This window comes from Myotis yumanensis, unplaced genomic scaffold (genome assembly GCF_028538775.1).
Source record: "Myotis yumanensis isolate MYYU_CA2020_CCGP unplaced genomic scaffold, mMyoYum1.0.hap1 SCAF_1, whole genome shotgun sequence".
Lineage (NCBI taxonomy): Eukaryota > Metazoa > Chordata > Mammalia > Chiroptera > Vespertilionidae > Myotis > Myotis yumanensis.
The window spans coordinates 35,661,978-35,683,608 of record NW_027223752.1 but is presented as its reverse complement, the minus strand read 5'-3'; the positions used below and the strand labels follow the sequence as shown (position 1 = coordinate 35,683,608).

General features: G+C 38.1%; 1 protein-coding gene across 15 annotated transcripts in view; it reads left to right on the top strand.

Moving 5' to 3' along the window:
- The window catches only part of GPHN (gephyrin), a 452,278-nt gene that overhangs the window by 191,154 nt on the left and 239,493 nt on the right, over nt 1-21,631 (top strand). For 8 of the 15 annotated variants that reach the window (XM_070418066.1, XM_070418183.1, XM_070418108.1 and 5 more), the window contains exon 5: nt 11,560-11,598. The exons of the other annotated variants lie outside the window; for them this stretch is intronic. In XM_070418066.1, the coding sequence (XP_070274167.1) occupies nt 11,560-11,598 (39 nt within the window). The remainder of the gene's footprint in view (nt 1-11,559; nt 11,599-21,631) is intronic. 15 annotated transcript variants of the gene reach the window in all.

The window sequence follows — 21,631 nt, the reverse complement described above, 5'->3', positions numbered from 1 at the left end:
TGTTCTGTTAGGTGATGGCAGTAAGTCATCTTTAATCATTTTTTTTTATTTTTAAAATTGATTTTCTTGATTTTTACCTTTGTTCTTTAGTAATCGCAAATGTTATTGGGCTTCATTTCTTAAATTTTTAATTTTAGAAGAAGCAAAAAAAAGTAAAAAAAGAACACTTTTCTGCAATAAGGAAATGTATTGCCCCATTGTCTTAATGACAATATAGCATAACAAAAATAAAAGATCCCTTATTCTATGGAAGATAAATGGTGATGGTCAGAAACTTGGGGTGGTGAACACACAATACAGTGTACAGATGATGTGCTGTGGAATTATGCACCTGAAACCTATGTAATTTTGTTAACTGGTGTCACCCCAATAAATTCAATTTAAAAAATAAACTAAGTAATATATAAAATGTTTAACTTTTAAAATTGGTCCAATTAATTAATTTATAATTAAATAAAATCTCACTCTTAAAATATTTCAAACTGTTGTTCTTAGCAATTACTCCTAACGTGTCCTGATATAATTGTTCATAATGAAATAAACAAAAGGAAGAATAGCAAGAATTTCAGAAAACTATAAATTTGATGTAAGGGATATTCATTTAAAAGACTCGTTATGGTTCATTATGTAAGTGAAGAGGCATCTGACAAAATGACCAGTGCTGAAGAGGGTAGAATGCTTAAAATTTGGTACAAAGTGTGAATTTATAGGAAAAGATTATGAATTCCAGAAGGTATATTCTGTATATAGCCTATAATATTTATATTTCTTTGGAACAGATTACTATCTCAGCCTTTCTACAAATGTTTTTCCACTTAGGTTATTAGGAATTTTTTTTAAATCCCAGGAAATTTATTTATTTTATACAATTTTTTATAATCAATTTGTTAAAACATATATTTTACAATTGTATGTGTGAGTGTACTATAAGTCAGGTATTTCATGCAGTCGTTAACCATTTTTCTTCCTTATGTTATAATGCTTCAAAATCAAGAATTCTGTGTAAGTAAAAGGAAGGAGACATAATTGCCCTAACTTACTGACTATATGTTAATGATTCTCAATTGGTGACTCTTATGAACACTGGTGAAAATTTACACTTAACAACTTCATCTAAAAGTTAACATTCAGCATTTTAGCAATCAGAAAAACTCTCCTACATTATAGCAGAGAAGCATAGCAAAAACACCATGTTGAATAATTTCTGTTTTTGAAATAATTTTTTCTTTCAATTTTATTTTGTACTAGAGGCCTGGTGCATGAAATTAGTGCACTCGGGGGGCGGGGGGGGGGCAGGTCCCTCAGCCCAGCCTGTGCTTTCTCACAGTACAGGAGCCCTTGGGGGATGTCCGACTGTGACGAAGGCGTGAGAGGCTCCCGCCACCGCCGCTGCTGTTGCCAGCCATGAGCCCGGCTTCTGACTGAGCGGCGCTCCTCCATGGGATCGCACTGACCACCAGGGGCCAGCTCCTGTGTTGAGCGTCTGCCTGTTGGTGGTCAGTGCGTGTCATAGGGACCGGTTGTTCCACCGTTCAATCAATTGGCATATTAGCCTTTTATTATATAGGACTAGGGACCCAGTGCATGAAATTCGTTCGTGTGTGTGTGTGTGTGTGTGTGTCCGTCCGTCCCTCAGCCCAGCCTGCACCCTCTCCAATCTGGGACCCCTTGAGGGATGCCCAACTGCCCGTTTAGGCCCGATCCAACCGGAATGGGCCTAAACGGGAAGTCGGATATCCCTCTCACAATTCAGGACTGCTGGCTCCCAACAGCTCACCTGCCTGCCCGCCTGATTGCCCCCAACCACTTCTGCCTGCCAGCCTGATCACCCCCTAATCACTCCCCGCCAGCCTGATGGATGCCTAACTGCTCCCCTGCCAGCCCAGTTGCCCCTAACTGCCCTCCCCTGCCAGCCTGGTCACCCCTAACTGCCCTCCCCTGCAGGCCTGGTTCCCCCCAACTGCCCTCCCCTGCAGATCTGGTCCCCTCCAACTGCCCTCCCTTGCAGGCCTGGTTCCCCCCAACTGCCCTCCCTGCAGGTCTGGTCGCCCCCAACTGCCCTCCCCTGCAGGCCTGGTTCCCCCCAGCTGCCCTCCCCAGCAGGCCTTGTTCCCCCCAACTGCCCTCCCTGCAGGCCTGGTTGCCCCCAACTGCCCTCCCCTGCAGGCCTGGTTCCCCCCAGCTGCCCTCCCCTGCAGGTCTGGTTGCCCCCAACTGCCCTCCCCTACAGGCCTGGTCCCTCCCAACTGCCTTCTCCTGCTGGCCTGATCGCCCACAACTGCCCTCCCCTGCCGGCCATCTTGTATCCACATGGAGGCGGCCATCCTGTGTGTTCAAGTGATGGTCAGTTTGCATATTACCTCTTTATTAGATAGGATTGGTTTCAGGTGTACAGCTTAGTGTTCCCCTCAATATTTCTACACCCAACTGGCGCTATACTTAGTTATTACAATATTGAGGGGAAGGGACTGAGAAGCATAAATTGGCAGTTACAAAATAGTCACAGGAAAGTAAGTAAAACATAGAAAATACAGTCAGAAACATTTTTGAAATAATTTGACCTCTAACATAGGTCATTTAAAATGTATAGTTGTTTTCAAGTATATATCAGAATTGGCTAGAAAACATGATTACTTCCCTAGCAAAATATTGTATACTGGTACTCTAGAACTCTATGAATATTTATTTTCTAGTTCTAGGATTGTTCTGACAAAAATAAAATACCTGTTACACATAGTAAAGCTAAAAATAATCATATTGGGCTAGGATTTTGAGTATCTTAAAATTGTTCTGTATCAATAGAATAATTCGACGATATGAAATTGATAACAGCACAATACAAGAAACACTTAACTTGAAATATTTAAAACTAGATTGAATAAACTATGTCATTATTCTATGGACAGAAAAAGTTATATTTTTTATGCCACTTTAAGGAGCACTTCCTATAGTTTTTACAAAATGGTCCTGAACATGGAAAATATGTTTCCATGTCTTATCTTTGTTTAAACATTTTCAGATGCAATATGATAGGGGAAATACTAAATCTAAAGTCAGACATACCTGAATTTGAAATCCCAACTCTACCACTAAACTATGAAATTAAGGTAAATTAACCTATTCAAAGTTCAATTTTCTTATCTGCTAAATTAGCTAACTGTTTTTCTAATAATTGAGATAATAAAAGTAGCCAATAATAATAATAACTAACACTTGCATATAGCATCTACTATGTGCCAGGTGCTATTTAAAGCATATGTTCATTCATTTAGCCTTCAAAAAAAATAAAAACACCCATATGAGGCAAGTACTATTGTTATATCTGTTTTAAAGATGGAAATACTGATCAATTTATTGCCTTGCCTAAAGTAATCCAAGCTACTAACAATAATGCATGTAAAAGGACCTTGTATAATGCAAGGCACCTTTGTAGGTGCGTGATAAACATTTGTTTTTTCTTTACCTTTTTCTTTCTCATTTATTAATATTACTAGAGGCCCGGTGCACGAAATTCATTCACGGGGTGGGGGGGGGGGGGTCCCTCAGCCCAGCCTGCACCCTCTCCAATCTGGGACCCCTGGGGGGATGTCCAACTGCAGGACATCCCTCTTGCAATCTGGGACTGCTGGCTCCTAATTGCTCACCTACCTGCCTGCCTGCCTGATCGCCCCCTAACCACTCCCCTGCCGGCCTGATTGACGCCTAACTGCTCCCCTGCTGGCCCGATCGCCCCCAACTGCCCTCCCCTGCCAGCCCGATCGCCCGCAGCTGCACTTTCCTGCCAGCCTGATCATCCTCAACTGCCCTCCCCTGCCGCAACCCACCTCCTCCACTGGGCCCCGCCTCCGCTGTGTACACGGCCATCTTGTGACGGCCATCTTCTGATGACGTTAGGGCGTGACGGCATGATGACCACCTAGGCTATTATTAGTATAGATTACCTTTTACCTCTAATTAGACATGGCAGCCCCAAATAGTTCTGCTATTTGTCATGGTATTTCTGGTATCTATTGTTAGCTACTAAAATACCTGGTGGATATGTCTAAAAAATAAAGATGTCCCGGCCGGTGTGCCTCAGTGGTTGAGCTTCTACCTATGAAGCAGGTGGTCACAGTTCAATTTCCAGTCAGGGCACATACCCAGGTTGCAGGCTCAATCCCCAGTAGAGGGCATACAGGAGGCAGCTGATCAGTGATTCTCTCTCATCAATGATGTTTCTGTCTCTATCCCTTCCTCTCTGAAATCAATAATAATATATTAAAAATATAATAATGAAGATGTAAGTCACCATTTCCCCATTAGCTGTTTAAGGCATAGGGCAAAGGAGCAGTAGTAAGAATTTCTATAATCTTTATGATATGAAGAATGTAGATTATTATTGCAGTTGAATTATACTTCCTGATAATCTACCTAACCTATTTATTTTGTTTTGAGTCTCTAATTCCTCTGTAGTGTAAAATTATTGGGAAGTGGTTTTAAACCACTCAGGTATGTAATATTCAGGGTAGCATTTTTTTAATAGTCCACTTTATTTTGCGGTTTATAATTATTTTGCATTATCCATTGAAAAGCAGTTAATATTGTAAAGTATAGGCACACTTAGGAACTACCTGTTTGCTAAAAACATTCATAGTCTTTGTTCCACTTAGCAAGTATTTATCAAGCACTTTGGGCTTTATTGAGCAAATGCTAAAGTACATGTTCTCCTAAAATAGTCACTTGGCTGACAAATCAAGACAGTATAAACCTAGTACCTGAAATGTTCAGCCAATTTGCGCAAAGTATTTCTTAAAAGGGAAAGATTAAGAGAGAACTGAGTAATCAGGGAAATTTTTATTAAAGTAGAATTTGAGCTAAAATTGAGGGAGAAAAAAAGTATTTAGATTAGGAGAGAAGAAGATATTACTGATAGGTGCAAGGAAGAAGGGGAAATGTTTATCAAGCTAAAGAGAAAGATAAAATTAAGAAAATCTTCCTGGCGAAAGAAGAGAATTCACTTTACATAGAAAGGTGGATAAACTAGACTATGTTATCTATCTCTCTATCCTCTATCTATCTATCTATCTATTTATTTATTTATTTATTTATTATTATTTTTTAATGCCCCAGTCAAAAGATATAGGGTAGCTGAATGGATAAGAAAACACAACCCTGCCCAGCTATTGTGCCTCAGTTGATTGGGTGTCATCCCATTCTCCCAGAGGTTGCTGGTTTGATTCCCGGTCAGGTTGGAAAAAAACCCACAACCTGTATATATTCTGTCTACAAGAGACCCACCTCAGAACAAAATATTCACACAGGCTGAAAGTTAGAGGATGGAAAAAAAATATACCATATAAATTGAAACAACAAAAAAAGCTGGGGTAGCAATACTTATTTCTATAAAATAGACTTCAAACAAAGGACATAACAAGAGACAAAGAAAGTCAGTACATAATACTAAAGGGATCGATCCAACAAGAGGATATGACCCTATTAACATATATGCACTCAATATAGGAGCACCTAAATATATATATTTTAAAAAAAACCTCTTGGTGGACTTTAGGGGAGAGATCCACAGCAATATAGTCATAGTAGGGAAATTTATCACCCCACTGTCATCAATGGATAGATCTTCCAGATAAAAAATCAACAAGGAAACAAAAACTTTAAATGACATACTAGACCTGATGGATTTAATTGATATTTACAGAACATTTCATCCCAAAGCAACAGAATAGACCTATGTTATTTAAATCTCTTTCTTAGATCAGCTAGAGTAGTGCCATCTGTAGAGATGAAAAATAGCAACTGTCATTATTCAGAGATTCCTTAGGAACCAGAATTCTTAAGTCTACTATCAACCAGTACACACAGTAAAATCCTGCCATCAAAGCTCTCTAAAAATAGACCCTTTTGAGAATTGGCATTAATTCAAATGCATATCAATACATTCCTTAATAGATCTAACGTCATTCTTTTTGAAGATTATTTTTCGTGCCTTGTTTGGTGTGTGTTTTTTTCCTGTTGTAACCTACAAATATAGTTATTTGTGTATAAAATTTAAAGTGTTGTGAAGTACCAAGTTCCAATTTTGATTTGTCCTTTGGAAACCTTTCAGTTAATGCTAATCTTAAAATTAAGAAAATAAAGGAATATTTTCTTATAGATTTTGTCAGTGTTGAATCTTTAGTTAGCTTATTTTATGTAAAATTACAAATAACGTAATAGAGGAATCACAGTTTCTCAGAGTTTGAGGAGATGCTATATTCAAAATCCTACCATCTCCTTTTTATCATTAGTACTTTGCCTTTGCCTAAACATCTTTATCACTATTTCTTTCATCTGGGAGTTTGTTGCTTGTGGAACTCTAATTCTTTGAAAGTCCAAACATACCAAATTGAAACCTGATGCCTTATAATTTCTACCTAGTAGTCCTAATTCTGCCCTTTGCAATGTACAAATGAAGTTAAAGTCCTCTTTTGCATGACAGTTCAAATATTTGAAGATAAATACTACATTTCCCTTTTAGGTCCACTTACTTTAGTATTATTTTTGCACTCATTTTTTTCCCCCAACAGCTACAGACTTTCCCAAGACATTCACCCCCTATTTTATTTATTCATTAAAAAGAAAAACTCTTGCCCGGTCAATGTGGCTTAGTGGATGAGTGTCGATCCATGAACCAGGAGGTCAAGGTTTGATTCCTGATCAGGACACATACCCAGGTTGTGGGCTCAATTCCCAGTAGGGAGCGTGCAGGAGGCAGCCAATCGATGATTGTCTCTCATCGTTGATGTTTCTGTCTCTCTCTTCCTCTCCCTTCTTCTCTGAAATCAATAAAAATATGTAAAAAAAAAAAAAGAAAGAAAGAAAAAGAAAAACTTTGTAGTACAATTGTACCAGTGGAAAAGTTACAGGTACAAAATCACTTAGATGGAGTAATTAGGACAATAAGTGACATTGCATTTAAAACTATTATGTTGAAAGGCCCCCATTCCACATAGCCACACTAAAAGAGTAAAGCACATTGCTACTCAAGGTCAGAATTTTGCAATTTTGAGTATAAGGCAAAAACAAATTTCATGTATAAAGAATCCATAAATAAAATGCTGTCTTTATTTTCCCTTAAGTATAATGCTTGATTCCAGGCCTACACTGTACCAGAATATGTAAACTCAGCTTTTTGGGGGGTACCTGTTTGGTGAAGAGAGATCATATCAGTAAAGTACAAATTTATTTATTATGACAAAATTTATGTCTAAATAGAGCTCTTACTAGAAAAATGGTGTTGCCCTTTTAACCATATATGAGGCTGCATAACATAGTGATTAAAAGCACGTAGGTTTGGATACTAGATTCACCTTTTCCTAGTGTGCAACCTTATACAACTTTACTAATTTTCTATACTTATTTCTTATGTGTAAAATGGAGAGAATAAAAATACTTAACTCATGGATAGATTGTGAATTAATGTAAGTAGGACACTAAAAACAATATTTGCCACATAAATATTTGCTATTATTATCTGCAATATAAGTAGAAAGAGCATTAGCTTAAAAAGTAAATAGATAATAGCTGAGTAAATATTGAAAGAATTTTTCTCTGGGGGAAAAACCCATCAAGATAAGGACCTAAAGTTTGTAACAGTGTAGTTGTGAAGAAATAAAAAGAAACAGAGATGACATGCTAGATATTGATTTTTTCTACCTTAAATCTGTCAGAGTGATAAAATCTTAAAATTACCTTTCCAGCTTACCCTTATAAGCATACTCTTGTAAAATGAACAGAGGCTGGCATCTGAATACTTCAGTTTTGCAAATTATGTGCTAAGGCATTGAAAACTAAATATCATTAAATAAATTGCAAATACAAGTGGTAAAGCATATTTATCTAGAGATACATTTTCAGGAATGAAAATTTCAGGATATTCCTTATTATTGTCTGAAATAAAGAATGTGTATTCATCTCCTATGTTAGAGTTCCATCTATAAAGTGGAATTAATGTTGCTTTTCATGCAAAATGTAGTAAAATGATAACAAATAGATTTATATCTGTCAAGTCCTCTGAGCTTCTTAGAATGATATCACTGTATTAGAAGGACAGAGTATTTGTAATTTTGTTATTGCCTGCCAATAAAGGAAACATGGAACTAATAATAGAGAGTCAGAAAGTGGATTCATATAACAAAATAAACTACTTGGAATCATTCTAATAATTTTACAAGTATTATTTCCTCATATTGGAACTTGGAAAGAATATGGCTGCTATTAAAGAATAGAGGACAGATGTCCAATGGAGGGAGAAACTGTTACAGATAATCATAAATGACAGGCACAATGATGAGAACTTACAGGAAGAATCCACATTCCTTCAAAAGATGCCGAGAAGAAAGAAGCAGTAAAGCTTTTGGCAGTATGATGTCTGAAAATGCATTGTCATCAGTTTCCCTGAGAGAGATATTGAAGGTCAAAGGCAATAATGCAGAAGAAGCAGTTGATTGTGGTGGAAGAACCAATTGATATGAGGAAATAAATTATATGACTCTATGAAGATTGAAGATAGCATTGTAGTGATGTATATCATTGGAGTAATTTAAGTGTGTTTTCCCCTCACCTCCCTCTTCACTTTCTATAGTTTAATTACAGCATGATATAATATCCTTTCATGTAATAATTATCAGGATAAAACTTTATGTACTGAGAAGATAGCTCAGTTTTGACTAGAAGGTGATTTCAAATAGGATCTTTCAAATTTTAAAAAATACTTCTCTATAAAATATATGCTTTTGAGCCAATGAGAAGATAGCTGTTAGTTTTGTATATTATATAAATGTAATGGAATCTTATTAAAATGTGTCTGTTGCTTGCTCTGATTTAAGACTACATTGTATAGGAGACCTCCATTATCATGAATTCACTTTAGCATTGTAACACCATTGATTTGGTTCAAAAGAGATTCACACGATGCCAATTTCCCACTATTGTTAAACAGGGTACTTATAGGTTTAGTTAATTATGGTACTTTGATATGTGATCTATTTGTTGGCCCTATTTACTTTCCTCCTTCACTTCCTCTCTTTTTGCCATTTTTAAGACTTTTCTATACTGCACCCTGTCCCTTAAGATAGAGTGTTTCTGTGTAGTGGGTAGATTAATGAATATCATCATCAATCCTCCTATATAATAAAAGCCTAATATGCTAAGTGTCCGGTCATCCGGTTGGCTGTTCAACTAATCAAAGTGTAATATGCTAATGATATGCTAAGGCTGCTCAACTGCTCTCTGACATGCACTGACCACCAGGGGGCAGGTGCTCCAACCGGTAGGTTAGCTTGCTGCTGGGGTCCGGCAGATCGGAACTGAGCAAGACAGGCCTGGCATACCCTGTACCCCTCCCTCAGTCCCTCCTCAGCTGGCCAACCTCCCGTGTCCCTCCCCGACCCTGATCGTGCACAGGTGGAGGTCCCTCAGCCTGGCCTTCACCCTCTTGCAATCCAGGACCCCTCAGGGGTTGTCAGAGAGCTGGTTTCGGCCCAATCCCTCAGGCCAGGCCAAGAGACCCCACTGGTGCACGAATTCGTGCACCGAGCCTCTAGTATTAAATAATAATTAGAGAAATGAGGGCTGCTTTTATGTAATATTGAAAGCAAATCTTAGTATAAATAGACCTTCCCTCATGTTTATCTTGAGCGAGCGATAATAGCAACAGTATTCACAATGATGCTCCAGTTTATCTTTGTTCAAACATTAGTTATTACTCTTTGCCTTCTAAACAAAACAAAAAATACCTTAGGATGGAGGTCAGCAAACTTATTCTTTAGAGGTCTATATAGTAAATATTTTAGACTTTGTAGGATGTATGAGCTCTCTCATAAGTATTCACCTTTGCCAGCCCTGTAGCACAGAATCCGCCATAAGATGATATAAATGAATGTGCCTTGCTCTACCCCAATAACATTTTATTTATAGACACTGAAATTGGATTTCATATAGTTTTCATATATCATGAAATATTTTTCTTTTGCTTTTTTTCAATCATTAAAAAATATAAAGATCACTCTTAGATTGTAGGCCATGCCAAAACAAAAAAAAGCAGCAGGTAGGATTTGTCCCATTGGCTGTGGTTTGCTAACCCTATTTTAGAACACGCCTGTTCTGTAATAGCATATACTCTGTTAATTAAAGGCCCATAGTTTTTGAGCTTTCAGAAGATTGCTGTGAGAATTTAAGACAGAGAAAGGAGATGTCCCACAAGAAATTAACACTTCACAGACTCAAATATTTCCTGAATACCTATTTTAAATGCCAAGTACTGTTCAAGATATTGGGAATATAGCAATAACCAAAGAAGTCAAAAGTCCCTGCCTCTTTAGAATTCACATTTTAGTGGGGTGACACAAATATAATAAACAAGAAACAAGTGTTGTATTAGGGATGGTGATAAGTACTATGGATAAAAGTATTCCAGGGAAGGTGGATAGGTAGCAGGAAAGAGGATTGTAATTTTAAATAAGGCCATCAAGGAAAGCTTCGTTGATAAGGTGACATTTGAGTAAACATCTAAAGTAGGAGAGGGAATAAGCCATGGATCAAGTAGGACCTGTATGTTACCCTTAGAGTAATGGAGAGTTTTGAACAGAGGTGTGGCATGATTTGACTTATATTTTAACTGGGAAACCATTTAAGAGGCTATTGAAATAATCCAGGTGAAAAATTATAGTGACTTACTAGTAAACCAGTGATAGAGGTGGAGGTAGTGAAAAATACATTATTGATACATTCTGAAGGTAGAGATAACAGATTGGAGTAAGAAAAAAGTTAAGTATAATACCCAGGATTTTGACTTGGCAATTGGAAGGATGGAGTTGCCATTTACTGGATAAGACTGTGGGAAGAGTAGATTTGAGGAGGTAGATCAGGAGTTTTACTTTGATCATGGAAACTTGAACTGCCTTTAAGATATCCAAGTAGAGATGTTAAGTTGGCTGTTAGATATTTGCATCTGGAGTTCAGAGTAAAAGTCTGGCTAGAGATACTATTTTTTTTAGAGTCATCAAGATCTTAATGGAATTAAAGCCCATGACAATTGATGAGCTGATCAAGGTATTGATTAGTATTACTATTTCTTTATTGGTATTTCTGCCCTTGCTTCTTTTCTCATTCACTTTCAAAGAGGTGGGTAGCTTCTAATAACCTGTCCCATCTGCTCACACACAAAGGGTGGAAGGGATTCCACTGAGTCAGAAATCTGACCTACACAGAAAGTACCATTAGTAGGCCATCCTCAAACTTTGCCATAGTGTTAAGTTAACATGGGAGTGAATTTTCCCAAGTACCTCCTTGCTGGAAACTGTTTGCACTGGAGGTAAGTGTGAAAGGGGCGGTTGTGGGAAATGATGGGGTGAGGGCTTCCTAAACCTTTCTCAAACCTCAGAAATGGCTTGATTCTGAGGAAGGGTGAAGGTTCAGGCTGGTTCTTACTTCCATGAACCAGTTCATACAGCCCTAAATTTGATCTGCTTTCCTCAAACTGGGAGTCAGAAATCCCTTTTCTCTTCTGTTTTTCTGCTGCAGAAATTCCCAACATTCCCATTTTGTGGGCTCCAGAAAGGGGTAAGCGAAGACTTCAATCCCAGCCAATCATTTCCAGATTAATAATTTTTAGTGTTTTGATTTTTTTTGTCATTATAAAAATGCTTCAACCCATTTTCCCATCTGTTTAATTTTCTTGTGGATTGTATGTATCTATGTTCTAGGGTCACTCTGTATCTCTGGGCAATAGAGTTCAGATCCATTAGCTATTTCCATTTGTGTGCTGTTCTCTTATGGATTTTCACATGCAGTTTACTTGTGACTGTTTCCTAGATGGAAGACACCAAATTCAGGAGATTGCTTCACTCTGTCTCATTTTTTTCCTGAATGGTGTTTTGTTCCCCTGCTGACAGCTTTTCACTACCCTACCCAACTGCTTCTGATGATCTATCATTGCCTCTCTGCTATTCTGTCTTCCTGCTTTGACTGCCTTTGATTTTTTTCTCTATTTTTTTTTTTTTTTTTTTTGCCCCACTTTACTCATCTGCTGATTAATTTGCATTCTTTACTCACTGGTGCTTTGTCCAGCAGCAAATGGCCTGTTACTCTCATAGCCATTTGCTGTTTTAGCATTTTAGACTGCTCAGCATTGTCTGTCGGCACTCCTATGCCATCTGCCTGCTTGATCTTGCCCTGCCCAATCTATGCCTGTGATATGTGTAGGTTCAGATTGTTTAGCACTTCTGCTGCTGATCTCCACTTGCCTTCTGCCACTAAGTTGGACTGCTGATTGAATTTGCTTTATGACTGTCTCCTATAACTATTTGTTGTACATGGCTGCCCCATTAGTTAACTTGAGATATTATATTCATCTCCTATGTACTCAGCCTTGAAACTTGCCATATTACCTCCTTTATACTTCTCTATATCTGATAAATCACTGGCATTGTTCCTCTGTTGTCTTGTAACCCTGATCAGGTTTTATTTCCAAGAAAAATGTTGCCTACATATTGTCCAAACATATCTTAAAAATAGAAAAATGCTTTGCCTTTTAACAGTACAGTCCAATTTACTCTTAAACTGCCTTTTAAACTCATTTCCACCCATCTTTTTAGCTTTTTTATACAACTTTACATTTTTCTCTTTACTTAAGAATAGACTTTTTTTTCTAAGTCATTTGTTATCTTTGCCTTTTCACATCATATATTATGTACTTTTTATTCCTTATGTATAGTATATTTTAATAATTTTTCATATACTAAATTTATTTCCTAATTTATTTTCCCTAATATTTTCAGGGCATCATGAAGACAAATTACTCCCATTAATTTCATTTAAGACTAAAAGTATCATCTTTAAAACTAATACATTTATTTGTAGTTTCTTTGTAGTTAAGATTAAAGTAGCTTTCCACTTTGATCCATTTATTTGATTTATCTTTATTGTTAAAAGTATTATAGATGTCCTTCCTTCCCCACCTCCCACCCCCCATTGACCTCTCCTATAGCCCCTGGTAATCTCTGTTTTACTTTCTGCCTCTGAATTTGCCTATTCTAGGTACCTTATATAAGTAGAATCATTCAATTTTTATTCTTCTAAGTCTGATTTATACTTAACATATTATTTTCAAGGTTGATTTATGTTGTAGCATATACTAGAATTTCTTTTTTGAGACTACTGTTTTATTGTCTTTTTGTGCCACCTCTTGTTTATCCTTTCTTCTGGACACTTGAGTTGTTCCATCTTTTTGCTATTATGAATAATGCTGCTATGAACATGGGTATGCAGGTATCTGTTTTTCTTCCCCTTCTTTTGGGTATTTACCTAAAAGTGTACTCAGAACTTTTAATATTTTGTCTAAGAGGAAATAAAATCAATAGCAAAGGCATCGGGAAACTGTATAATTAACACTAAAATGGATAAGTTCAAGATATTGCATTAGGAGCAAAAGAAATTAGAAAAGTTACAGGTGGCCAGGTGAAATTTAGAAGACCCTGGTAGAAATGAAAGGAGAATGAAGTGAAATAACACTCATGATTGAAGGACATCAAAATAATTCTGAAGAGGGTTGAATTAAAAAATATACCAACTTCAGGACAGAATGATGGCATGTCTTTGAAATAGAGTAATGTGGACTTTTAAAGAAGAGAAGAGGGGGAGGCTTTTGAAAGGCAAGGTTTAAATGAAGATAATGGGACTGAATGAGGCAACCAGGGTGTATTTACAGAAACTAGCAACGGGAATAGGAATTTATTTCAATTGAGTAATCTTGGATACCCAGCCTTCTACCTATAGAGATTTTTCTAAAACTATTCCTGGACCTGCCCTGGCTGGTGTGGCTCGGTTGGTTGGACATTGTTCCTTGCACCAAAAAGTTGCTGGTTTGATTCCCAGTCAGGGCACATGCAGGGCACATGCTCAGATGACGGACTCAAACCCTGATAGGGGATGTGCAGGAGACAGCTGATCAATGTTTGGTTCTTACATCGATGTTTTTGTCTCTCTCCCTTTCTCTCTTTCTAAAAATCAAAAATATTTTTTAAAAACTTAAAAAATAATAATAATAAAAAGTCCTGGGCCCAACCCTCTGACATAATGAGTTGGGGATATGGTTTAGGCATTGAGTGTGTGTGAGAGTGTGTGTGTGTGTGTGTGTGTGTGTGTGTGTGTGTGTGTGTTAATCCACTGTCAAGACACAATGTTTGTTAAATTGAACTGTGTAGCATAGTGTCCTAGACCTTACAGGAGTTACAAAAGTTGGGAAAAATTGGTTCTTGTCTTCAAGGAGTTTAAAACTGGAGTATTTAAATATGCAATAATAATGGATTTGGGAGAGAAGACGTTCAGTCCATTAATAGGTAATGTTTTCACTTGTTATCTCAATTTCTTGGGTGATTTTACATACTCTATTCAGTCTTTCTCAGCCAAGCTTCCTCATGTAACCTGTCAAAACAGAAAATTGAGTGACTGTCTTCTCAAATCTCCCAAGGTAGTACATAAACTTGTACTATTCTATATGTATAGGTGAGAAGTTATTTCATTACATACAATTATTCTATTAGAACCTATTTTAAAAGGCTTGCTCTATGCCATGTAGTCTATTAGGAATTGAGACACAAAGATAAGGCTTCTCTTTCAAGGAGCTTACATCCCGAGAGAAGGGAAAAACCTTTTAATAAAAAATACATTTCTAATATCTACAAAATTTTGTTATTTTAATTCTTTAGGGAAAATGTTCTAAGTCAGAGTGATTGTATATAAGGACATTCTTTCACCTCTTGTAAGCATCATTGAATCAGGACTAAGAATGTCTTCTTTATTACCCATAATGCCTTGTCACAGCTGAATGACTCTGGTGATATTTTAAATGCCAATAAGAATCTCTTAGTTTTAAAACCTAGAGCATTCAGTGACAAATTAGTGATTTTTGTTGGTAGCTGTTAATAAACAGCATTACCTGAAACCAGGGTTTTTAGTTTTATAGTGGAAGAGTGGAGATTGGCTAGAGATAAATAGATAACTAATATTTAGGAGGTTAATTTTAATCTAATTACAAGCACAATAAGGATTTCCATTCTAAAGTATCCTAATATATAAAAATCCAGGGTCCATAATGACTGACTAAAGGCTCAACCGATCACTGGAAGTCAGTCCTGCAGTCAGTGCTTGGTTGCCGTGGTGACCCAGCACTGACTGCCGAGGGGGCTTCGGATCAGGCCTGGAGAGAGGCCTGGAGAGAGAGGCAGGGTCTGATCCACAGCCTCCATGGCAGCTATTGATCAGCTGTTGCCTCTCACTTTCTCTCCAGGCTTTGCCAGCAGCTACACCTCTCTTTCTCTCCGGGCCTCAGCGGGGACTGCTGATCAGCCCCGCCTCTCTGATCAGGCCCAGAGATAGGCCCGGAGATGCTGACTGGCATAGAAACTGACCAATCAGAATCAAATCTGTGTGAACTATGAGGAGCCAATGGCTACCTAGGAGGCAGAGCTTTTGACGCTGACTGGCATAGAAACCGACCAATCAGACCAAATTGGCCGGCAGGATAGGGCAGTTGGGGGTGAGATCAGACCAGCAGGGGAGGGCAGATAGGGGTGATCAGGCAAGCAGAGGCAGTTAGGGGCAATCTGGCCAGCAGGGGAGAGCAGTTGGGGGCAAGATCAGGCCAGCAGGAGGGTAGTTGGGGGCAAGATCAGGCCGGCAGGGGAGGGCAGTTGGGGCGAGATCAAGCGGCAGGGGAGGTCCGTTAGGGGCGATCAGACAGGCAGGCAGAGAGGTTAGGGGTAATCAGGCAGGCAGGGAGGTTAGGGGCAATCAGGCAGGCAGGCAGTGGCAGTTAGGGGCAATCAGGCAGGCAGGCAGGTGAGAGGTTAGGAGCCAGCGGTCCCAGATTGCAAGAGGGATGTCCCTGATTGGAGAGGGTGCAGTCTGGGCTGAGGGAACCTCCCCTCTGTGCACGAATTTCATGCACCAGGCCACTAGTAACTATATATTTGAAAACGTTTGGGGATTTAATTTACTCTTACTATCAACTAAAGCTCATTTGAATTCCTGATGTCATAAAGTTCAGTCATATCCATTAGTTTTTATGATGGATTTGGTTAATTAGTCATTTGAACTAAAAATGCATTTGTCCTTAAATTTATGTGTGCCTTTAAATTTAAGAGCAGTTAGCTTTATTCCTATTGCTCACTGCTTCACACTTACTTTTCTAAAGGAATCTCTTTAAAGTGCTACACTAAAGTAAGTTTTAGGAACCTATTTATCCTCCCATCTCCTGATAGCCTACTGGTTATTTATTTTTTAACAGCACAGCTACAGAAAGATCAAACTACTTGTGTCAGAAAAGAAGCACTAATATAGAAATTACATCCAGATTTAAATTGTTTTCTTAACAATAATTTTTAACATTTTTGCTTGTATTCATTCTGAAAAACATTTTTAATGCAAGGAAAGATTATGCTGATATTTTAAAGTATAAGATCTGGGGATAAAGGAATAGCATCATTCTCTTAAACTTCTTTATTAATAATAAATATACTTTTTTGTGATCTCTGAAATCTTATTTTTTTTTGAGGAATGCTAAATTGAAAATAGAGTTGTATACTATATTTTTGTGAAAGTTAACCAGAAAAGGCAATATCTCTGTATCATTCCCTTATTAGTCTTCAAGTCCTTTTTAAATTTAATAACAAAATCCTGTAAATTTCCTTGCAATCTTGAGATTCTTTATAGGTAACTACTCCTAACATACAAGTTGTCATCCAATTTTTTTTTCTTTCTCTCCCCCATCCCCCACCCTTTTTCTCCTGAAGAACAGTAGGACATATTCAGGACCTTGCAAAGGAAGATGCAGTAACTTCCTTCCACGAACATTTTATGGAGGTAGTTTCACTCCTTCAGTTTTTAACATAGACAGTGACAGTAACAGGCACTAATAACCAGTCTCTAAATCCCCTAATCTCTTTCTTTCTCCTTTGCTCTTCTATCCTCAAATGTTTTACTTTTGCTGGCAAAAACTCACACATTGTACCTATGGCACAAGAGGTGTGGTGGAGTGAGAGATTATTGAGGGAAAAGTCAATTGCCTCAGATATGGAAATCATTTGGTTTAAAGCTTCTTTTTATATATTTAATAGTCTTTAACATCAAAATCATTCCATGTAAAATTCATTTGTTAGACATTTGGATATTTATAAAATACAAAGAACTCCCCAACATTTTGTATTTATCTCTGAATGCTTTTAAATTTCTTACCATCTATATATATAAAAGTCTAAGCAACTGAACAACCAAATGACCAGTCAACCGGTCACTATGAAGAGCACTGACCGCCAGGGGCAGATGCTCAATGCAGGAGCTGTCCCCTGGTGGTTAATGCACTCCCACAGAGGGAGCGCCACTCAGCCAGTAGCCGGGCTCACAGCTGGCGAGCCCTGCTGTGTTGGCATGAGCCTCTCCCACCTCCGTGGCAACACTACCTAGTGGAGGCAGCTGCGGCAGGCACAGCGAGGCCGTGATGATCAGGAGTGGACTGGTGCCTGGTTCCAGCTCGGGCTCCTCCCCGGCCACCTGCCACTGGGCACACTACACATCCTTGGGGGCCAAAACCAGCAGTCTGACATCCCCAGAGAGGTCCTGGATTGCGAGAGGGTGCAGGCCAAGCTGAGGGACCACACCAGTGCACAAATCTGTGCACCGGGCCTCTAGTATTTAATACTTTTGAAGAGATAGAGATTATTTTCTGTTCATATCAGCAGCATTAAAACATCTCAGATGTTCAGTAATCAATATTTTTCATTTGTTCAAATCCATATTACAGTAGTACATGTGTGCATATTTATTTTGCAATCAGAGGTAATAATCCTATATAATAAAGAGCTAATATGCAAATGGTCCTTGCACCCTCACACTGGGGTCTGGGGACCGGAGGCCAGACCAGGGTACCTGAGGCCGCACACCCTGCCAGGCGCGTGGCCGGGGGACCTGAGGCCACGCCCCCCCACCCAACGCCAGGCCGGGGGACCTGAGGCTGTGCCCCCTGCCCAGCGGGGCTTGACGAGGGACCTGAGGCTGCGCCCCCTGCCCGACGCCCGGCCAGGGGACCTGAGGCTGTGCCCCTGGCCCTGCAGGGCTTGACGGGGTTGGGGCCAGCTGGGTCTGGGTCTCGCACAATTTCAAGGCGCGCACGGGTGAGCGGAGACTTGACTCTGGGTCCCATGGCGCACCCCAGACTCTGACAGGAGTAAGATTTTCATATGCATTTTACTAATTTTCTTTCATCATTGACACTTCTATTATAAAGGGCAAATAGCAATATTAAAATATTTCCTCTAATTAATTCTCTTTTAATGTGCACAAGTTTTGTGCACCGGGCCACTAGTACCATTATAAAGATTTAAACAAATATTCTGAAAGAAAACATCTCCTATAAGTATATTATTTTCTCATCCCAACTCAATGTCTCTGGTTTAAAATAAAGTCAATCTTGTGAGATGGTTAAAAGACAGAGAGCCTTTTGAGATATTCTGCTTTTCATGATGGTTGCTAATTAAAAAATAAAGTCATCTGTAGAGAGTTTCTATTTTATTAACAAGGTCTATCTTCAAATTTCCACTCTACTCCTATTGTTGGAATTTTAGGATCACAGCAGTTAGCATGTATCATAGGTGTTCAATAAGAGCATAAAATGATGATCTTTTTAATGTGACATAATGTTAAAGATGAGATTTTAACTGAAAAGTATATGCTCATTTAGGAGAAGGAAAATGGTTTTTGCTATTTATCTTGCCTTTTATTACTAGCTTTTTAAAAACTCCTATTTTATGAATATAGATTTATTTATGAAGTAAACAAAACCCACCAATAATCTCAATTTATTAGCTAGGAATAATTGATTAATTTCCACAATTAAGAATCCATAAGTATAGGTTTGAGTTTCTTAATAAAACCATCTCAATTATTACTATAGCTACTGAAATTTATTGTGCACTTACTGTGTGACAGGTTATGTAATATCTCATTTAATCCTTACAACAAACATATACAATAGGTACCATTTAACAGATACGAAAATTATATTTAGAAAGATTAAATTGTGAGTTAACCCAGATCATAGCGCTAGTAGAAGATAATAGGACTAGAATTTGAAATAGGTAGTCTTACTTCAGGGCCCTTGCTCTTAATCATTCTCCTTTTTATATAAATTAAGCTTTTTCCATGTAATAACTGTTCTACAAAAATAAAAGGGATCTGTCAATCACTACAGAGTATAAATAAGCTATAACTAACTTAATTTTCTTGTCATTAATTATTTAGGTTCTTTCTTATTTCCTATTATAAACATTATCTTTATATAAATTGTCAAATACATCTCTGATTATCACTTTAGCGATATTTCTTAAAATAGAATAAAGAGTCAACATTGGCCCTAACTGGTTTAGCTCAGTGGATAGAGCATTGGCCTGCGGACTGAAAGGTCCCAGGTTCGATTCCGGTCAAGGGCATGTACCTTGGTTGCGGGCACATCCCCAGTAGGGGGTGTGCAGGAGGCAGCTATCAATGTTTCTCTCTCATTGATGTTTCTAACTCTCTGTCCTTCTCCCTTCCTCTCTGTAAAAAATCAATAAAATATATATTTTTAAAAAGAGTCAACATTGTCCTCTACAATACATGTGCAAATTTATATATTCATATCAGTTTGTGAGACTGCAAATCTATTATCATTTTTAATCTTACCAATTTGATAGATGAAAATTGTATGCCTTTATTGGCATATTGTAAACTAATAATGAGATGAAACTTTTTTCTTATATTTGCCCAATTTTTTTCTTCTTTTATAAAATGCCTGTTTTCTTTTGGCTCAGTAACCTGTTCTTAAAGACAGATTCTAATTTCAAAGAGAAGTTTAAGGAATTACTTGCCAGGATATACTTTCGGCAAAGTCGGTAGATTTTTAACTAGTTTATTTGACACATAAATATATACCAATTTGTTTTCTCTTTTCTCAAATTCCATTAATATAATGGTACTCAGTTATTTCATTACTCACCCTCTTACAACCGAGGTTAAGCTCAAAACACATTCTGAATCAAAGGTATGCAGTTAATAAAATACAAACACATTATTTTCTTACAAGCTACTTAAACCCTTTGCAAGTCTTTTTAATAGCTGATGCACAATAGTTTATTTTCTAACCTTTTCTTATGGAATATATATGATAATACTTTATGGATAGAAAAATATTGAACCTTAATATTTTAGAATGAATGGTTTGTTCATAAGTAACAAACCTTAGAAAATAATTTATAATTAGGACACTGAATACACATAGCTACTATTAGCAGCCATTTTTTTAAATACTAAATATATAGTTCTATTTGCAAATTATTTGGCACAAATTGGTTTTCTGCATCATAAGAATTCCAATGAAAACAATGTTCTGGCATGCAGTTAATGTGAATTATATTTGATTATCTAGGAATTTAAAGCATTTTATAAACATGTTCTGACAGGCAGAGCTTAACTTTCCTCATATTTTTTTAGTCTCCACTAACATGCAAACCATTTCAAGCCAAAACTTTTTTGATAAGTGAATTGTATAACACTTGGCATGTATTTTTTCCACAGAAACATTTATTTATGTAAATGATTCTCAATCAAGAGCATTTTTGGTCCCCAGGGACTATTTCACAGTGCCAGGTGATGTTTTTGGTTGTCACAACTGGCGGGGGCTACTGACATCTTTTTATTAGAGGCCAGAATAGTTTCTAAACATCCTACAATGTACTAGGCAGCCCCTACAACAAAGAAACCTCTGGCCCAAATGTTAATAGTACAGAAATTAAGAAATCCTCATTTATATATTAACTAGAGTTAATAAATATAAATTTGTGCACTAGGGGGTGGGGGTCCCTCGGCCCAGCCTGCCCCCTTTCACTGTCCAGGAGCCCTCAGGGGATGTCCTACTAAGCCGCAGTCTGGCTGCGGAGGCTCGAAGCAGGCGCCGTGTGTGTGTGTGTGTATGTGTGTGTGTGTGTCCACTGGGACGGGGCCGGCCGGGCCCTGAGTAGTACCATCACTGCTACCACTGTCATTAGCATCTGGGATGCAGGCATGGGTTGAAAAGACTGAACCATACCCCAGGCCTCTCTGACCCTGACTTTGTTCATCTGGGAGTTGAAGCAGGAGGGGCCGAGCCCCACACTGTAAGCTCTTCACAGAGACATCTTTTTGCCCTCAGTTGTCTTCCCCTTTCTAGGCCTGAGGACAGCAGTGTTCTTGTGGGGTTTTTTTTTACCTTTTTTTTTTTTTTTTAAGGAAGCTGGAGTTTTCTAGAAAAGACAAAATTACAGAGACAGAAAGCAGATCTGTGGTTGCCTGGGGCTGGGTGAGGTTGACTGCAGATGGGCAAACAGCATGATGGAAGCTTGAACATGGTTTTTGTTGGTGGTTGAGCTGCTGTGGAAATTCACGCATCAAACAGTATGCTTGCTGTGGGTGAGTTGTATGGCATGTAAGTGCCTCTTCGAGAAAGCTGTGTAAAGGCATACATCTGAAAGGGAACCCTCTTAAAACCACAGTTGGTGAGAGATTACCACCTTCTAGGAACTTGAAA